At 49.0% G+C, this 21,080-nt stretch overlaps 1 protein-coding gene across 1 annotated transcript in view; it reads left to right on the forward strand.

The window, feature by feature from the left end:
- Positions 1 to 21,080, forward strand: part of LOC102955938 (death associated protein) — a 63,762-nt gene that overhangs the window by 7,814 nt on the left and 34,868 nt on the right. Inside the window, exon 2 of the mRNA XM_042997537.1 lies at positions 4,212 to 4,308. Coding sequence (XP_042853471.1) covers positions 4,212 to 4,308 — 97 coding nt within the window. The remainder of the gene's footprint in view (positions 1 to 4,211; positions 4,309 to 21,080) is intronic.

Below are 21,080 nucleotides of genomic sequence, written 5' to 3' on the forward strand. Positions count from 1 at the left end.
AAAAACTTTAAAGGGCGCCCGGGTGGCTCAGTTAAGCATCTGACTTCGGCTTAGGTCATGATCTCGCGGTTTGTGGGTTTGAGCCCCACATCGGGCTCTGTGCTGACAGCTCAGAGCCTGGAGCCTGCTTTGGATTCTGTGTCTCCCTGTCTCTCTGTTCCTCCCCTGCTCGTTCTCTGTCTCTCTGTGTCTCTCAAAAATAAATAAACTTTATTTTTTAAAAAATTTTTTTAATGTTTATTTATTTTTTGAGAGAGAGATTGACAGAGTGTGAACAGGGGAAGGGCAGAGAGAGAGGGAGACACAGAATCCGAAGCAGGCTCCAGGCTCTGAGCTGTCAGCACAGAGCCCGACTCGGGGCCTGAACTCACAAACCGTGAGATCATGACCTGAGCCAAAGTCAGGCACTCAACCGACTGAGCCACCCAGACACCCTAAAAATAAATAAACTTTAAAAAAATTTTTTAGAAAAACAAAACTTTTAGGGGCACAATTCTTACAGCCCCCTTTAGCCAAAAACATAACTCTCTGCTCTTACATTTCAATAGAGTAGAAAATTATCTTAACATGTTACAGAATTTTCTTTCAGTTTCTATTTCTTAAGGGTTGACAGACTACTCAACCTGGAATATTGTGATAAGCCACCTGCAGTTGTGTTTTTGCTTGCTTTCTTTTCATAAAAAAAAAAAAAAATCTGAGCCCAAAGTGAGGGAGATCCCCAGGAACCACACCCGAAGAAGAAACAAATTCAGAACAGTTAGCATGAGCCTTGGGCCCACATGAGGCAGGCGGTGGTTTCTCTTCCTCTTTGTATAAGGACACCAGTATGTTGGATTAGGGCCCACCCCACCAGGCTCATTTAACCCAAGACCGAACATAAAATGGGGTGCTCAGAGGTCAAACCTGTGGAGCAAAAGAGAAGCCCATATGCCCAGCAGCACAACGGGATGGTGGGGAACCGCTCTCCTTCAGCCCGGGCTCCGGCGGGGGAGAAGAAGTCTCCGTAAGAATGTGTAAACTGCAGGCCTGCCTTTACAGGGGCTAGGAGTTCAAAGCTACAGCTTGGCAATCCCTGTTCTGAGAAATCTGACGCAAAAAGGATTTCCAGGTGCCTGTACTGGTCTCACACAAGCGTACAACATCTTTCCGAAGGGAGGCCGCCTGCGCCCCAGGCCCCAGAGGTCCCCACAGACAAAGCCATTCTGAAGGAGAGCTCATGATGTACAATCACCGGAATGAGCATGACAGTCAGCAGACAAAACTCGCAGTGGGATTAGACTCCCAAGGACCTCAGATCATACAGTAATTGAATGCACAATGACACGAGTGTGCCTAAAACGATTGCACACAGAAAAGACTTAAAAACACAAGACACGAAAAAGACCCTATCAAGTAAAAGACGGGGTGAATTGGAAATGCCCTAGAAGTGAAAAATAAAATGATTGAAATAAAAACAGATGGGCTCAGGGCGCCTGGGTGGCTCCGTCGGTTAAGCATCCGACTTCGGCTCAGGTCATGATCTCACAGTCTGTGAGTTCGAGCCCTGCGTCGGGCTCTGTGCTAATGGCTCGGAGCCTGGAGCCTGCTCCGGATTCTGCGTCTCCCTCTCTTTCTGCCCTTCCCCCACTTGCGCTCTGTCTCTCTCCTGCAAAACTAAACATCAAAATTTTCTTTAAAAAGCAGATTTTTGGAAGAATTCCCACACAGGATTATATTTCCTCCTTTCCAAGTAGAAGGTCCCCTTGAAGAGAATTTGTGTTGGTGGCAGATGTGTCCTCAGACACAGTCCTTTATGTTACCCGCCCTCTGCTTTGCATTTTTCCGACGGGCTGCCTGCTGCTAGGCGCTGTTGGCCTCGAAGCAGGTGCTGTGGGCCTCCTGAAGCCCGGGCCGCAGACTCTGGCTGGGAAATTGAAAACTAATAACCCCCAAGTGTGGGAGCCTGAGCGTGTTTTTCACATTGTCCTTCCTGTTCTTTAGAATCATAAGGAAGCTTGCCCTGGACTTTTCTTAATTCAGCAGGGCCCCGAGGACACGGCCTGCCGCGTTGGCTGTCTGTGAGCAGAGCTGTGCAGAGGAGGGGGGGGCTACACGGAGAGCCCCACACCACGACCCTGAGGGCGGTGAGCACAGGTCACTAGGCTGCACTTTGTTTCAAGTACTCGCCGCCTTAGTCCTGTTCGGGCTGCTGCGTCGGAGCACCACAGACTGATGGCTTATAAACAACAGAAGCCTCTCGTGGTGCTGGAGGCCAGAGGTCCGAGATCAAGGCACCGGCAGATTCGGCAGCTAGTGATTTGGCTGTGTGGTGCGTAGATAGCCATCGTTTTGCCGTGTCCTCACACGGGGGAAAGGACGGGGTGCCTCGGTGGGGTGGGGGCTGGGGGTCTTTCATACGAGCCCTAATCCCACCCAGGAGGGCTCTACCCTCATGACCTAATCACCTCCCTGAGGCCCCACCTCCAAACACTGTCACGGGGGTAAGGTTTCAACAGCTTCTCTTATTCAAAGATCTCAGGATGCATCTCTTACCCCCTTTCTGCAGATGAAGCAGCGAGGCTTTGAGGGGCTAAACAGTCCGAAACCATACAGCTGAGGGCAATGTGGTGGCTTACTGACCCCACAGCACGTGCCCGTGACAGTCACGGGAGGCTGGCTGTTTGAGGATATAAGGCCGGCATTTCCAAACTCTTCTGTGGAGGACTATGGTCCTGAAGGACGAGAACCAGCATTACTGGGGTGGGAGGGACTCGTGGCGTCATATGAACGTGGGGAAGGTGCTCTGCCCTGTGCCCCTCATAAAGCTCACAATGCATGCTAACGGCCAAGAAAATCTGTCTTGAGGAAAGGCATTAATTTGTTCAACCTAGCATTTCCCACGCTAACAGATCCTAGAGTCCCCATTTTTGGTGTTTCGTTTTTGTTTGTTTTCTTGGAAGGCAGTATTAACGTATTAGACATTGAGGAAACACAAGTCAAAGTGCAATAAGCTAACACTCCACACCCACTAGGATGGCTACAATGAAAAAGTTAGCCAGTAACAAGTGTCGGCGAGCATGCGGAGAAACGGGAACCCACAGACCGGTTGGCGTGTGAAATGGCGCCATGGCCTTGGAAAGCCGCTTGGCGTCCTTCTCAGAAGGATGAGTACAGTCACCATGGAACACAGCTACTCCACTCCTAAGTGTGCGCCCACGGGAGGGAAGGTGTATAGCCACGTCTCCACACACAAACTTGGACACACGTCGCTCATGGCTGCATCCTTCATACTAGGCACAAAGCGGAAACAGCCTGGATGTCCCACAGACAAAGGGACACGGAAAATGCGGTCTGTCCATGCCAAGAACACCACCATGCAGCCATAAAAAGGAATGAAGGGCTGACACGGGCTGGTGCGTGGATGAATTTTGGAAACATGCCGAGGGAAAGAAGCAGGCCAGATACGCACAACAGGCAAAGCCAGACGAGGGGTTGCTATGGGCTGGGGGGAGGGGCGCCTGGGGAGGGGCCGTTAGCGGGTATGGGGTTTCTGTCTGGGGTGATGACGGCGTGCTGGAGTCGATTGTGGCGATCGCCATACAGCAGTTCGGAGCACACTCACAACCATTGATTGTGCCCCGTGGGTGGGCGGCTTGTGTGTGAATTATGTGTCAGGAAGGCCACTTTTAAAAACAGAGTTAACGTGTGCCCACAATGAGGCTTCACAATGTAGTTTGGGAACGGCTGCCACAGACGTTTTGGCTTCTGCCCGCATGGGCTCTGTGACTGTGTCACGGCAGCTGTCCCGTGTCACCTGTGGCTGCATCGTCCCATCCACGGCATCATCGGTATCTGAGAAAATGTCACAGGGCGGGGATTAAGGGGGACCCCGTCGAGTCCAGACGATGTGCAGAAAGAACCCAAAGCAAGCAGCCACCTTGTCCACGTGGTTTATCCTCCGGGTCCGCTCCTGCTCTTGCAAAGTTCTTGTAAGAAACAAATGGAACAAACAAGAGCCTTGGAAAGCGTCTAAGTGGATCTGGAGTCAAAGATCGCCTTGGCTGCCGCGTCGTCCTCGCACTGACCTCTGTCGTTAATCGTTGTCACTGCCCGGTCGTCGGGACTAACTTGTGGCCGTAGGGGGGACCGAACCTTTCCAGCTAGCTCCCCTGCGCCTCTCTCTGGTGCTTGCGTTGCCACGTCGATGACACCCCACTCTGTTTCCGTTGTAGTGAAAGCTGGCGGAATGCGCATCGTGCAGAAGCACCCGCATTCGGGAGACACCAAAGAAGAGAGAGACAAGGACGACCAGGGATGGGAGAGTCCCAGGTGAGCACGCGGGCGACTGTGTGTGTTTCACAGCCACGTCACTCGGTTACACGTTAGGTTTGTTCTCCTCCCTGCACGTCTGGTGACCCCTCGCCCTGTGGGGTCCTGCGCCGCGTATTGCTTTCTTTCCTACTCAGTGAGGCTCTGTCCCCAGACGGGAGAAGCGGGCATCTGGAGCCTCTGCCCTGACTCAGGCGGGGCGTATGCTTACTGTCAGTCCATGGGCAGTGCCCTCAGTTTCCACGACAGTATTGAAATCGCCTTGAGACCTGTGAAAATGCCCTTCTGGTTGAATCTCTGGGGCAGGCTGGCATCTGTGCAGCTAGGACAGTGAGCTACGGATTTAAAACCGTCCACAGGTATCTGGACTCTGGTTCTTCAGCCAAATCGAAACCAGTGAGGCCACACCCTGAGGAGCGCCCAGGTGTCCTTAAATGACCTCTCTGCCCCTCACTCCCCGGGTCCCCGACAGCTCATCTGTCTGCGGCGCCCCCAGCTCTGTTACCCGTTCTCCTGGGAGGTTCTGATGTCGGGTTTGGCTGCAGAACCTCGCTGCAAATCTATTCCTTTCCACCCTGTAATATGCAAACGTGGGCCACAAATACATACACGTCTCTCTGAGCTTGTCTGCGAAAAAGAGTGAACCCCAGGCCTTCTGCCTTACGCCGTGTCCCCAGAGGGTGTCTCCGCCGGCTGGAGGAGGAAAGTCAACGTGGGAAGGGTCTGGAAGGTAGCTAACCCATGTTTCTGCGCATCTCCTTGTTTCGGTCCAACAGTCCTGCTGAACTGAAAATCTCCCCGATTTTCACATGGGACACAGGTCCACGTGCCTGTGCCATGTGCCTCGCAAGTTATTGGATCTGGGATTTAAACCTGGGTCTAACAGGGCCCAAACAGGCCAGGCTTCCAAAGAGTAGCTCCCAAGAACACATGTCCCCTGAAAAGACATCCATGTTCACAGAAACCCCACGTGTCCCTGTAGGGTATGAGTTATAGTGCAGTCACCTGGGGGCAAACAAAAGTAGGGGCAAAGTTTCTGGGCGATTATTGCCCGTTTTAAACCATGGGATCAGCCATGTCGAGGTTCTGTTTTAGAAGAAGGAGGCAGTTGGGGCGCCTGGGTGGCTCAGTCAGATGGGCGTCCGACTTCGGCTCAGGTCGTGATCTCGCAGTTCACGAGTTCGAGACCCACGTCGGGCTCTGTGCTGACAGCTCAGTTAAAGAAAATTCTAGAATTGCCTGCCTCACTGGCTATTTTCACACAGCCATGTTTGGAACATAACAGCATCGGTAACCCTCCTAGAAGTCCACAGTCCTGTATCCGAAAACCTTGGGGCCCAGTTTATTTCAGAATTGAGAAATTTGGGGGTCCTAAGAGGATGAAACCATGTACACATAGCACCCGTAGTGGGGCCTCAGGCAGCATATTGGAATCTGTGTATGATGTTTTCAAATTTACAGAGTTGGGCCAGCTCAGGTTAATTTTTGCCTCCATCTGAGTTAAAGGAAACTTTCAGTTTTTGGACATTTCTTGAACTCAGTATCGAGTAGGAGAGCGTGGGCCTGTGGGATTTCCTCCACCACAAAACCTGGGAGGCCCCGTCTTTATATCCAGTCATTCCGTAAGGGACAAAGAGGATGAGAGAGAGAGACTTGGCTGGGGAGCAGATGGAACACACTGTTCTGCGAGAGTTCCAGCGGAGTAAGGCGCAAATAGCTATTTCCCTGTGAAACGGCGTCAATACAGTGAGAGTCCATCATTCATTAGCATGTCTAGAAATACAGACCGAACAGCCTACTCGTTTTCTTTCTATTGATTTTTTTTTCATGAGGTGAAATACAGCGTTTAGGGAAGACGTGCTATTTACGTAAATGTGCCAGAGGACGAACGAGTGCAAGACATAGGAGTGAGCACAGCGGCACCCTGGACCTTAACGTCCTACCTCAAAGATTTCTCCTCTGTGGGGCCAAGAACTCTGAAGCAGGCTGATTGCAGAGCAGGGTTTGCATAACATGTGAGCGAGGGTTGTTTGTTTGTTTGTTGGTTTTCTCCCTGCAGCGACATTGCTGTAATATGTTCCTTAGGAGCGTTTTGGCTCCTATGCTCTCGACTTCGGCCTTGCTCTTGACCACTGTGGGTTAAACCACTTGACACGCCGCTGGCAGATGGGGTTAGCCTCTCAAGGCCCTTGAGCCGTGGACAAATGTTGCCGACACACGTCCTTCCAGGCCTCCGCGCCCCGCCTGGGACTCTGCGTAAGAGATTATTTCCGCCACTAAGCACTCCTCAGCTGTCTGGTGGGCTGACTGAGTCATCACAACCCGTCACCGTCGCCAGTGTTCTAGAATGCAGGACATCTGGCCCTGTCCTTGGTACCCTGTCTGCATTAGTTCATTAAATCCTTGCAACTACTCTATTTCTTATCATCCCTGTTTCTGAGTTGGTTATCGATTAACCCCATTCCAGATTGCTACTGCCCCTTCAACAGCTCAGAGAGGTTAATTGACTTCCCCAATGTGGCACAGCAAATGAGTGGCAGAGCCAGTATCCCAGCAGAGTCCAGAGTCCTCACTATCGACCCTTAGGCTGTGCTTGCGAATGGAGCACCTGTTTTGTTCTGGGCACTTCTAAGTGCTTCACATCAGATGTAAAGCTCACACCACCTGGGCGCCTGGGTTAATGCATCCGACTCTCCATCTGGGCTTAGGTCATGATCTCAGGGTTCGTGAGTTTGGGCCCCGCATCCGGCTCTCTGCCGTCAGCACAGAGAGAGCCCGCTTCCAGTCCTCTGTCCTCCTCTCTCTCTCAGTGCCCCTCCCCTGCTCTCTCTCACAAAAATAAATAAGCATTAAAAAAAGATTTAAAAAAAAATAAAGCTCAAACCACCTATAGGCTGGTATTACTGTGCCCATTATAGAGATGAAGAAACCGAAGCTTAGGGAGGTGATCTGGCCCAGTGACACGTAGCCAGTGAGTGGCCAGGCCAGGATTCAGCCCTGATTCTGTCTGGCCCCTGATATGCTGTAGAAGCCCCCAAATTGACACAGTGAACAGAATATATTGACGGAATGTAAATCCAGTCCCTAAACTGGTTGATTCCGGATTGCCCATGACCTTTCCCATAGTCCTCTAGCCCGTGATTCCACCCATGCAGCTTTGCTGTCAGTAGATGGTGTGATTATCATTTTATAGGGTTTTGGGGAGGGGGATAGGCTGTCTTTACCTATAAAAACGCCTGTTTATGTACAGAATTTGTCAAACATTTCGTTATTCTGTTGGACGTATCATGGCATGTGACTTCAACATCCACATGACCCTGGTCCTAAAGTTTGATGATGTTTCATGTTTGGGTCCAGGTGTCCTCCGGACATGAAAATAAGTGTAGAGTCTCAAATGCCAGTTTCCTCCTTAGATCTGTGTTTGCAAAACTCTCCGCTTTCCTTTCCAGGTTTTTATAACTGGCTCGTCTTTACATTTCCTGACTCATCTCTGGTGACTTCCTTCCTCATTAATCTGAAAATCAAATACTGATCACAGAATAACTGGAGCATTATTGTGTCACACACACACACACACACACGCACACACACACACACACACCTTTTTTCTTGCACATATTCATGCTGTTCTTCCTCCCTTTAATCTTGTCATTTTCTGGGGTTTTACAGATAATTTCCTAGGCTGCCAGGCCGTTTTGAGATGCTACATTTTAAAAAGGAAAAAAAGGAAGTAGCAGAAATTTGAAAATGTTGCCCTAGAGTTCCTGTCAAGCTGGGCACTAGTTCCGTGTGGCTCTTCATGGCCCAGAAGAGGACTAGAGCTTTGAAATTCTGCGCCAGTGCTGTCCTGAGTAGCTGCTAGATCCCATGTCAGAACTGACCCAATTAAGGAAAGCCGTGGTTTTCCCCAAAGCCTCGTGTCGAGCATATTGAGATGAAGTGCTCACTTTGATTAGGCGAAGGGGAAATTGCAGACACAGCATGGACTTCAGGAGCCAGTAAGACTCACTAGAGAACACGGTTCAGTGTCGAACATGTCCTGAGGTCCTACCACGAGTGGAGCTTGGGACAAGAGATTGAAAAGCGTACATGACAGGAGGGGTGAACGAGAAATGCAAGGGTCTGGGTGTGGACGAGGTTGGGGGGAGAGGGGTGGAAGGGAGAAGGAGATAAGGGTGGGATTGATAAGGACCCAGAGCGGACAGCCCTGGCTGAGCGTGGCCGTCTTTTCACCCTGACTTAGAACCTCACGTACCCGAAAAATAAGCAAACGATTCAAATTTTGCCACGTGTGGGAGAGATCCAGAATGGAATCCGAACAAGAAGAGGTGAACTTAATTGTAATACAGATGATTACTCTAAGCCATTGAAAGGACTGGGGAAGAAAATACCTTAACCAATAATTTTGGAAAACAGTATTCTGACCGGATACTCTAAGACTGAAGACAACACACACACACACACACACACACACACACACACACACGCACACACCTGTCCCAAAATGCTGCACACTAGTTAGTAGATGTGTTTCTTAACAGGGGTTTGGGTTACAATTCTGAAATTGCTTTGGTGTTTGAACAAGTATATAAATATGTCGTGGATACTGAGAGTGAAGCTTCTCACTGCCAGAGGGAGAGGTTACAGCTGGAAAGAGGGAACCGAAATGAGCTTTGTGTTGTTGAATTGAATTAGAGGTATTCGTATGAACTCAGTTTTAAAAGATGGGTGGATGGATAGGAGACAACATACAGATGTGTACATACAGGCAGAAATAAAGACGGGGCGCCTGGGTGGCTCAGTTGGTTAAGTCTCTGACTTGATTTCAGCTCAGGTCATCAGCTCATGGTTCATGGTTCAAGCCACGCATCAGGCTCTGCGCTGACAGGGTGGAACCTGCTTGGGATGCTTTCTCTCCCTGTCTCTCCGTCCCTCCCCCACATCTATCTCCCTCTCTCTCTGTCTCTCAAAATAAATAAATAAGCTTTTAAAAAGAAAAAATAAAGACAGATGGGGAGGGTTGGCGCTCACACCTGTATTTCCTTGCTGTGTTCGGCAGGAGCCTAAACACCTATGAGAACTGACACCCATGTAACCCTGAGCGTCACTTGGACCCGGATCTTTGTTTCAAACACTTCTCCCCCATCACGGGAACCAGGGTTCCTTGCAGAAGTGGTAAATTCCAGGGCCGGGGCAGGAAAAATCCTAGATGAGCCTGGAACAGCTTGTAGGGCCAGGACAAGAGGATGCAGTGTGACATGATGGGGCTCATCAGGACAGAAGGCCACTGGGAGGAGCTCCTCATGGCCAAAGCTGGGGCAGTCAGCAGCCAAATGGCAGTACTGGATTATAAGCCACAGGGTAAAATAAACATTCCTAAGTGCATCCTGATATAAGTAATTGAATATATAAATGAGGAGAAGAGACAGCTCTCACAGAAGAATTTTAATTAAGAATTATGTAAGGAAGGAAATAGACCATCACCAACAGGCAAACAGCTCAGTCACCGTTGCAGACAAGATCCACCAATGGATGTTACGAAGAGTGGGAGGAAGTCTAAGGAGAAACAGGATATTTGCATAGTCTCAAATATCTCCCCCAGTATATGTATTAATTATAAAACAAGGAGTATTCTGGGGCGCCTGGGTGGCTCCGTCGGTTAAGCGTCCAAATTCGGCTCAGGTCATCATCTCACGGTTCTCGAGTTCGAGCCCCGCGTTGGACTCTGGACTCTGTGCTGACAGCTCAGAGCCTGGAGCCTGCTTCGGATTCTGTGTCTCCTTCTCTCTCTGCCCCTTCCCTGCTTGCTCTGTGTGTGTGTGTGTGTGTGTGTGTGTGTGTGTGTGTCAAAAATAAACATTAAAAACATAAAAAAACAAAGGGTATCCTTACACTGGAGACCATGAAAAGGAAACTTGTTTGCAGCGTAAAAACTGAAAGAAGACAGAGTGCCATCTTGTCCGACCTCGTATGGAACTACACGTCAGTGATCATTTTTTGCTGCTCTGCGCATGTCTGTGGACCACCACCAAAAGTGCCGCGAGTGTTTGTTTCTCATCAGAATTCCACCTGCTACTTTTAGCGTTCACCCGTGACCTTGCCTGGAAGTCATTACTGTATGGATGCTGTATCACTAGGGGGGCCACCATAACACAGGCAACAAGGCAGTGGCTAAAATAACTGACGCATAGCGCCTCACAGTGGTGGAGGCTGGAAGTCCAAGATCAGGTGTCCCCAAGGCTGGTTCCCTCTGAGGCTGTGAGGGAGGATATGTCCTGTGCCCCCAGCCCTGGTTTCTGGTGGTTTGCTGGCCATCCTTGGCGTTCCTTGGCTTATAGATGCCTCACCTCGATCTGTGTCGATCTGTCCACGTGGTGCTCACCCTGTGTCTCTTTACATCATCTCTCTGTGTATGTCTGTCTCTGGGTCCAAGTTTCCCCTTTTTGTAAGGACATCAGTCATTGGATTAGGGCCGGCCCTAGAGACTTCATTTTAACTCAATTACTTCTGTAAAGACCCTATTTCCTAGAAAGGTCAAATTCTGAGGTACTGGGATTAGGATTTTACATAGCTGTTTGGGGGAAAGAAGTTCAGTCTCTAACAGATGCCAGTGGTAACCTGTGGCCATTTTTAATGGTTGTCTCACTTAAAGTGAATTTAAAAAAAATTTTTTTAAATATAATTTATTGTCAGATTGGTTTCTATACAACACCCAGTGCTTATCCCAACAAGTGCCCGCCTCAATGCCCATCACCCACTTTCCCCTCCCTCCCATCCCCCAAGGGATACAGAAACGCTAAAAAAATTTTTTTAACGTTTATTTATTTTTGAGGGAGAGGGAGAGTGCAAGTGGGGTAGGGGCAGAGAGTGAGGGAGACAGAGGATCCAAAGCGGGCTCTGCCCTGACTGCAGAGAGCCCAATATCGGGCTCGAATTCACAAATGATGAGATCGTGACCTGAGCCGAAGTCAGATGCTTAACCGACTGAGTCGCCCAAGTGCCCCTAAAGTGAATTCTTAAGAAATAAACAGATCCTGAGAAACTTAACAGAAGACCATGGGGGAGGGGAAGGGGAAAAAAAAGGTAGGGAGGGAGGGAGCCAAACCATAAGAGACTCTTAAAAACTGAGAATAAACTGAGGGTTGATGGGGGGGTGAGAGGGAGGGGAAAGGGGCTGATGGGCACTGAGGAGGGCACTTGTTGGGATGAGCACTGGGTGTTTATGGAAACCAATCTGACAATAAATTTCATATTTAAAAAAAGGAAATAAACATTTATAACTGAAGCTAAGGGATAGCACAGCCTACACGCCTGAGATTACTTCTGCAAGCCGTCATCTGTGTTGGAACGTTAGTTGCACCATGTGTTGAGCCAATGTCAGCATCATCCATACTTTCCGGTGTGGTCTTTTCTGTCCAGGCTAGTTGTCAGCTGCCGTTTAGAAGAGCTGTGTCCTCCCTGAGATGCGTGAAGATGCCAGTGGGCTGGGGGTGCTGAGTGCCCACCGGCTACCAACGTCTGTCCTGTTGCGGGCGCCCTGTGCTGGTGGGCGGGGCCCATGACACGGCGGCCACAGACCCCTGCCCTGGACCGAAGGCAGAGAGTTGATGTGGTGGCATCAGGCGACCCGGAATGTCCTTGGGAAGGGGGTACGTGGCTGTCACCCACTTGTGGCCTGAGATGCCTCCTGCAGGGAGAAGCGGTTCTGAAGGCACCGTGTGAGCCCAGAATAGAAAGCCCGAGATCTCACGGCGGCCCGAAGAGCGCCGAACAGCCCTGACTGCCGCGGTGACAAAATGGGGGAGACTCTGGGTGCAGGTGGGCGCCTCTCACTGCCAGGTTTGCCTACACGAGACTCGTAGATCAGTGCTCTACGTCTGCAGGTGACACGGGGCGGGGGTGCAGCGTCAGCATTCGTACACCGGCAGGGAGCGGCGAAAGTGATCCTTCAGCCGGTGGCAGCTTGGGCAGGAGAACGCTGACAGAGCAGGTGCGGGTCCCCACATCCCCACACGGCTGCCCGGGTCGGCCGGTGGCCCCTGTGACGGGCTGCCGGGGGAGGGGTGTCCATCTGCGGTCACAGAGTCTGCAGCCTGTCCTGATGTCAGCCCTCCCTCCCTCTGCTGGGGACCCCTCCCGAGTCCCCAGCTTCCAGCAGGTGTGAACTCCTATCAGGCTGGCAGCCTCTCCCGAAGAAGCAGGGTATCCATTTCCTAGGGCTTCTGGAACAAAGTGCCACAGACGGGTGGTTTCCACAGCAGAGACGTTCTCTCGAAGTTCTAGAGACAGGGATGTCAGTGGAGCCAAGTGCCCTCAGAGGCACTAGGGAAGGAGGCTTTCCAGGTGTCTCCCCCCGGTGGCTGGCAGTTAGTTCCTTGGCTGGTGGCCACATACAGATCTTCACCTGGCGTTCCTCCTGTGCCTGTGTCTGTGTCCAGTCTCCCCTTTCATAAGGACGCCATCCTGTTGGGTTAGGATCCCTCCCTGCCCCAGCGTGACCTCATCTTAACCAGCCACACTTGTAACCACCCCATTTCCAAACAAGATCACATTTTGAGATACTGGGGGTAAGGACTTTAACTGAGAAATTGGAAGGGGACCCGGGGCCCCTGAGTGGCTCAGTCGGTTAAGCATCCAACTTCCGCTCAGACTTCCTCTTGCGGTCTGTGGGTTCGAGCCCCACATCGGGCTCTGTGCTGACAGCTCAGAGCCCGGAGTCTGCTTTGGATTCTGTGTCTCCCTCTCTCTCTCTCCCTGCCCTCCCCCTGCTTGTGCTGTGTGTGTGTGTGTGTGTGTGTGTGTGTGTGTGTGTGTGTGTGTCTCAAAAATAAATAAACATTAAAACGTTTTTCCCGGAAGTGCCCGATGACACAGACCACGAAGTGTCCCAGAACTCGCAGGCGTTAGCGTCGTCAGGAACTCAGCCTCTGAGTTCTCTTTTCACGGAGATGGGCTCCAACGGAACGCTCGAGCCTGGCAGGTAGCGATTCGGAGGCTCGATGCTCTGCCGTGGGACGGAGCGTACGGGCATCCATGTGGCCCGGGAGCTTGGCTGGACCCCTTCCACTGGGGGCTGAGAAGGACGGTGCTGAAGGCCCAGCGTTCCCTCGGCGCCTGGTGCTGCCACCGATCAGCTCGTAGGCAACATCTGGTTCCGGAACGGATGCGGGGACCAGGCGTGATGGCTTAGCTTCTGAGCGCCCCATGCCTGCTCCCTCTCTCTCCACAGGCCTGCAGCCTCCTTATAAGACTGTCACACACCCCCCCACACACACAGTGGGAGAGCTCTTTTTATCAGATGGAAGGAGGGAAGCAGGGAAACGGAGCTATCAGTTTTCCCCTCCAGACACTGCTCTGTGTATCTGCAGTGGAGTCAGCCTCTTGGAACGGATGAGTCTTTTGTTTTCATGGTGTTACTCAAAGGGTTGCACTATTTATCAGGAGCATTTTCTTATTACATAAACATATGAACTGAATTTAAAGCAGCTCTCTGGTGCTTGGACTTTATAGAATGAAGTATGGAATAGTAGCTTCATGGAATAATGCTACATATAAGAATAACTACATAGAAACAAGAGCCTTTATGGAGTTTGCTACATTCTAATTATTATGCCTGAAATTTTTAAACCTTCTATTTAAACACACTCTATTGACTTCAACTGTCTCAGAATCCACAGCACTCAGAAAACACTTTGGTGAATCAGTGATAATACAGCTTAGACTCTGATTCTTTAAAGGGAAAATAGTTGGGACGCCTGGGTGGCTCAGTAGGTTAAACATCTGACATCGGCTCAGGTCATGATTTCGCGTTCGTGAGTTCAAGCCCTGTGTCGGGCTCTGTGCTGACCGCCCAGAGCCTGGAGGCTGCTTCGGATTCTGTGTCTCCCTCTCTGTCCCTCTCCTGCTCACACTCTGTCTTTCTTTCTTTCTCAAAAATAAATAAAGATTAAAAAAAAAAAAAGGCAAAATAGTTAATCAACTTTATTAACTTGATTACTTCTTATTTCCCAGCTAGGAAAGGAGGTCAGTGAGGTAAGGCCAGTGTGGAGGAAGAAAAGTCTTTACTCTTATGGACATCTTCTATTGGACCCATAGCTCTCTCTGGGCAAGATACTTACTTTGGTTTTTGGCTGTGTACAACCTCTGACGCAGGGCTGCAGTCATTAATGTAAAACGAATGTGGACTGGAGTCATGAGGATAGTGATGTAATCGAGAAGTTCTCGTAGAATCATCAGATAGAGCTGGACATGACCTGATAGATCACCTAATCCAAGGAAGATGTCAGATGTTACCAAAGATCTAGAAGGGTCTAGAACCAAAAGCAAAACATCTACAGGGTAGAGACCCACAACGTTTTTTTATATTAAAATTAAGCCCTTGCCAACCTCTGGGTATATCTCCAAAAGATTTGAAAGCAGGGTCTCAAAGAGAAATTTTCACAACCATGTTCCAGCCATTTCTGTTCCACCGTTGACATGGCACCACGGTAAAGATGGGTCTTCCCCTCAGGGGAAATCAGACTAGGATCTTCACGGATGTTGCTTCAAGAATCATGGTCAAGTCTGAGGTTAAGGATTTTGCGAATAGGGCACCATCGTGGGTTGTTTGGTGTGCTGGTGGAAAGGTGGCTGGCCGTGGCCCCCCTCACACTCTGCAAAATACAGCTCCCCCCCCAGGACAGCTGCATAGCAGTGGAGAAAACAGTGTGTCTGTGGTACTCCAGGAGTTTGTCCAAAAGTTGGACTGCCACCACTAACTTTGTATTCTAGATAATTTTGAATTTGTACGTTGGGACGAGAGCTTAAATGACATCTGTTCACTGTTCCTTCGTGGCAGGCTCTCTCAGCACGATGACCATGAGATTTAGAGCATCTTCAGCCAGTCTGACTAAGTATAGAGGAGTAATTGCTATTTTCTGGGGGGTGTCGAGGGAGGTGGGGAATGAAGGGAAGGACCGCTAAGATGACAGAGCAGAAATAGGAAGTTTTGATGTGGGCACTTACCTCCCAAGATGGCAGTTGACTGTAAAACTTAAGCTTGGTTCCAGACATACTAATTCTACTCCTCCAGAACAGCTTGAGCTCTGCAGCGAAGGTTAGCTTTCCGCACACGTGGCGTCAGTAGAAAGTGGACACGATGGAATAGTTCTACCCCCTTTGTGGGGAAAGGGTAACTGCCCTCCTGCAATTTTGGCTAAGTTCTGTGGGTTGACCGAAACACCAGAACAATTAACACAACGTGAATGTTGTTAGTTAACACGCCGTCAATTAACATGGGGAAGTTGATACTCTGAACCTAGAAGCATATGCAGAATTGTGATAAGGCAGAAATATGGGGAGTCTGAGTCAGGGCAAATGGTGTAAATGAGCATTTTGCAAAAGGCAAAGGAGGTGATGTTGCTGATGCCGGAGGGAGGGCCGGGCTGTCTCCGTCCCCACTGCCTCATCCTCTGTGGATCTCTTCCCTCTCTATACTCACTTTGGCACAAGGGCTGCGTGTGCCATGGCTGTGCAAAGGCGTGCTGCAGCGTGCCTGCCCAAAATTCCTATCTTCGGGCAAGATATGTCCCTCCTGAGTTCCCCCTAAGTGGAACCTAGGAGTGTGGTGATGATACCCATTTACCTGGACTTCCTGGCAGGTCGGGTTTCTAAAGAACATTCTTAGATCTGTGAGATTATACATCAGGGGGCACCTGGGTGGCTCGTTGGCTAAGCATCTGACTCTTGATTTTGGCTCAGGTCATGATCTCGAGGTTCATGAGATCAAGTCCCGCGTGTCTGTGCATGCACTCACGCACTCTCTCTGTCTCAAAATAAATATTTAGAAAACAAAGATTCTACGTCAGCATCACTATTTTAATTTCTTGACCCCAGAATCTATGACTCTATACACCTTCTCTTTATATCTCACTTCCCTGAAGCTCCAGAAAACAAAGCAAAACAAATTGAGTGTCAGTCGTCCACCAAAGCTCTCCGTTGTCTTTTTTGCCTGTCCCTTGGGCTAAGTCTGAATGTTCCCCCAGAACTTTAAGTGTGTGTTGGGGGGGAGGGGCGGGGTGGATTTCTGGACTCTGGATTCTGTCCCATTGGTCTGTGTCTCTTTTTTTGTGTCAGTACCATACTGTTTTGATTACAGTAGCTTTGTAATATAGTTTGAAACCAAGAAGTGTGATGTCTCCAGCTTTGTTCTTCTTTCTCAGGATTCCTTTGGCTATTTGGGGTCTTTGTGGGTCCATACCAAGTTTAAGATTGTTTTCTTCTATTTCTGTGAAAAATGTCATTGGAATTTTGGTAACGACTGCTTCGAATGTGTGGATTGCTCTGAGTGGTCTGGACCGTTTAACAGTGTTAATTCTTTCGATCCATGAGCACAGGCTGTCTTTCCATTTACTTGCATCTTCTTCAGTTTCTTTCGTCAGCATTGTACAGTTTTCAGTGTGTAGATCTTTCACCTCCTTTATTAAATGTATTCGTAAGTATTTTACAATTTTTGATGCTATCGCAAATGGGATTTTCTTAATGTCTTTTTTGGCTAGTTTGTTGTTTGTGACTAGAAAGGTAGTCGATTTCTGTGTATTGATTTTGTATCCTGCACCTTTATGGAATTTGTTTATCACTTCTAACACTGTTTTAGTGAAGCCATTGGGATTTTTTAAGATTACATCATCTATAAACAGAGACAGCTTTACCTCTTCCTTTCTGACCTGTATGCCTGTTATTTCTGTTTCTTGCCTGATTGCTCTGGCTAGGACTTCTAGTACTGTTAATAGAATAGGAGTTTTGAGAGCAGGCACCTTTTCTTGCTTTTGATCTTCTCAGCAAAGCTCTCAGTGTCTCACCGTTGAGTATTACATCAGCTGTGGAATTGTCCCAGAGGCCTGTGTCTTCCGTGTGTGTGTGTGTGTGTGTGTGTACATGCAGGTGCACACAGAAGAAGCCTGTACAGTGATGTGATTACCGTTGCTGCTCAGCTAAGTCTCCCCACCAGCGCTGTCACCATCCCATAGCCTGTCTCCTCTGACCAAGGAGAGGGCAGAGGCTCTCAAATTTCAGAGTGCTTACAAATCCCCTGGGAATGCAGATCCCACCTCAGCAGGTCTGGGGTGGGGCCTGAGACCCCGTTTCTCACAGGCTCCCAGGGGGCGTGGCTTGTTCTTATCCCACTTGGAGTAGTGAGACCCCATTCCAGTCTCTGTAACGCTGATAAAGTTTATGTGCTTCTCAGAAATGTGTCAACACTACGTCAGATGTAAAAAATGTTATATGAGGGGCGCCTGGATGGCTCAGTCAGTTGAGTGACTTCAGCTCAGGTCATGATCTTGCTGTTCATGAGTTCAAGCCCCACGTGGGGCTCTGTGCTGACAGCTCAGATTCTGTGTCTCCTCTCTCTGCCCCTCCCCCCACTCATGTGTGCTCTCTCTCTCTCTCTCTCTCTCTCTCTCAAAAATAAACATAAAAAAATATTTTTAAAAATGTTATGTGAATAATTTATCCTTTCGCTATCTATAAATAAATACAACTTCCTAACTGATCATCCTATTTAGAAGTACTCCAGACAGGAGAAGAGAGATAGTATAAGCGAGAACTATATATTGGGCTTTTTTTTTTTTTTAATGTTTATTTACTTTGAGAGAGAGAGAGAAAGAGAGAGAGAGCACAAGCAAGGGAAGGGTGGAGGGGGAGGGGGTTGCAGAGAGAGAGAATCCCAAGCAGACTCTGCAGCTTTCGGCGCAAAGCCCGATTCGGGGCTTGAACCCACGAACGGTGAGATCATGACCTGAGCTGAAACCAAGAGCCTGATGTTTGACTGAGCCATCCAGGCACCTCCTAGCTGTTGGACTTTTTTATGGGACTTTAATCTATTTGGAAAGTGTCAGTCAGCCTTTTGAGTGTATGATACGTCTCATCTTAACTGGGCCCTGGGGAATAAGAAGTTCCCAGAAGACTGTCCCTGCTATCAAACAAGCAATTTAGCATCATTTGGAAAGTCGGACGGCCAAATAATGACAAATACAAGCCACGGTTAGACCAGGTACCTTACATACTTAGTCTTACTTTGTCTTCACCGCCTGCAAAGGGAGGCAGTGTCTCTCATGTTATGGATGAGGAAATCTGCTGAGAAACGCTGCTGACATGCCCAAGGTCATCCTAACGGGAAATGACACAAGTAAGATTTGAATCCAAATCTGTCCTGTTCCAAAGACTTGCCACTGTGCTACCCACCGCTTGTGTTCTGGCAACTAACCAACCCTCTTTTTCCAAAGAGTTTGGGGGCAATTATTGAGAAGAGAGCCTCATTGTTTACTCTGAATTTTAAAAGTTCAGAGACATATTTGCAGCACTAAGGTTGTTTCCAGCTAAGCTCACTGAAGATAGAGTTTCTGGGATTTTTCTTCTACCCCACTGTCAACTCCAGCTTGCAGCTGTACAAGGCACAGTGCAGGTGGCACGGGTTCCCACGAGGGCATGCCCCACTGCCTCGGCCTGAACAATGGCAGCACGGCTCCAGCAAGTGCTGAGATCTCCGTGACAGAAGCCACAGAGCCAGGAAAATGACCGTCCGCCTCAGAAGCGCCCAGCCCAGTGCGTGGGAGACACAGAGCACCAAGACTGGGGCCATCTTGATTTTAGAAGCCATAGATCGGACGGAGATTCCAAAAGTCAGCAAAGAGAGGAAATCAGAGCAGAAAAGCACAAATAAGAGGAAGTTAGGGTAAAACCGATGACTCATGGCTACTGAATTCATTTTGACTTTAAGTGGAAAAAAGAAGTAAAAAGCCTTAAATGGGAAGGGTGGTGCCCACATGGGCCCAAAACAAACACTGCTAAAGAATGGAAGAGTGTGTTTTCATTTTGCCAGAGGCTCCGAATGTGATTATAGATAGAAACAAAGTCAACCCTTCCAGCTCAAGCAAGGCGGAGCCTGGGCGGTGGATTTCTGTGCGAAAGGACTTTGTTGCCTTTGTTGGGTCAGAGGTCTGAAGCCTGAAGCCGAGAGGAGGGGGAAGGAGGCCCAGGGCTGCAGGTGTCCATGGAACCCCCAGCATATTCTGGGCACTCAGAGCTCCAGACTCTGTGCCTATGTGGCCGTGGTCCCTGGATGGGAGGTTCTGGAAACCCAAGCCTGGGGGGTGAACACAAGGGCTCCTCCCTCTGAGTCACTGAGCTGGCATCCTTTAGGGGACAACAGAACCAGGAAAGAGAAATGTTTCCACTTGAAGCGTGAGTTTGACCCAACTCAGACTGGGTCTTTTGTCTGTTCGTTTATCTGTTGGTCTTTGTAGCTTTCTTTTTTGATCCTAGACCATCTTTACGACTATGAAACCAAGCAGTTTAGGGACATATAGTCTCCTAGGCTCAGGCTTCCCGTTGTCTGCCTGAAATGTGCATGAAGGAGCTTGGCCAGGAAAAGTCTGCGCTGGGGGACTCCCCACGTCCTGATCCATGGCTCCTGGGTCGTCCCACCTACGGCACTAGCCTTCCGGGCCTGTCTCTTCATCGACAGCATGACACTTGTAGATGAGTCTTTTCTCTTGTGGGACTTTTATGATGAAAATAGAATGAGGAAAAATGAACACCTATAGGCTTTGAAGCAAACTAAAAGCACGCATGTGTGAAGTTCCTGTTCTGTGGCGGGGACTTTGCTGGACTCCGGAGGAGACGAGAAAACACAAGTGAATCCTCGTGAAACTTGGAGACGCGGATAGGTCCTCAGTGGGACCCTTTGCCCTGCGATGGTGGTAGAGTCGATCCTGGGTGGGCGATGAGTCATTTCAAACTTAAACAGGATTAAAGGCACTGTGCTTTTAAGTCTTTTTAAAGTTTTTACTAAGAATTATTGTATGACATTTTTAGGATAACAGAAGGAAATGGACTGTCTGTGAGCTACGGTTTGTTGAACAAATCTCTCAGGTTTTCTTTAGTGCTATATGGTTTTTTTCTGCACCCAAACAATGCATCGTTTGTATTTCAGTATTTGCTTCAATAATCTTCCAAATGAACACCCTGAAAATGCACTCGGGTAACACACAGTCCCCACTAGGAGGCAGAGGAAGGACGAGGCTCCTTTTCATAGATCCTTGGGAGCCCTTTGTCAACACCGAAGTTGTCACAACTCAGCAGTACAATGAGGATGGAGATAATGGCATATAATAAAATGTATAGCCAACTCTGACCAAGATTTTTAATGAGGCAGGAGCTGTGTTTCACACATTTATTCTTTTGCTTTAGTATCTGGCCCAGAGCCTGCCATATAATCTCTCCTCACGAAGTGCTACGTGTTAATTAGGGACTGTAGCCTGCTCTCTTTTCCTTTACTAAAAATGCTCAAGCACTGCTTTGTTTTATTTCCTGCCTGGGTATTCTTAATGATCATTCCTATATATCTCCATTCGTCATCTGTTATTTCTTCCCGAGAGTCCCCAAGACATGGCCCTACCAATACTCGTGTTAGGATGACCCAGGGGAGCTGAGCATCGTTTCCAAGGTTCCGTAGCCACTGAGTTGTTCTTACAAAGCGCCAGGGTGGACGAGGAGGCCCCAGTTAGACGACCTGAGGTGAGCCAGCTGCACCAGGAGCTGGCTGAGTGAGCTTTGCTCGGCAAATTGTATCTCTAGGAGAGGAGATACATATATATGCGGAAGGGCGGCTGAATTCTTTTCCATGGTTTGTAACATTGTCTTCTGTTTTGATCCAATGGGCTATTAATACTGTATCTTCTCTCTTCTATCAGCTTAAGAGTTTGTGACTATAAATGCTGTTTTGGAGAGAC

The sequence above is a fragment of the Panthera tigris genome, chromosome A1 (genome assembly GCF_018350195.1).
Source record: "Panthera tigris isolate Pti1 chromosome A1, P.tigris_Pti1_mat1.1, whole genome shotgun sequence".
NCBI lineage: Eukaryota > Metazoa > Chordata > Mammalia > Carnivora > Felidae > Panthera > Panthera tigris.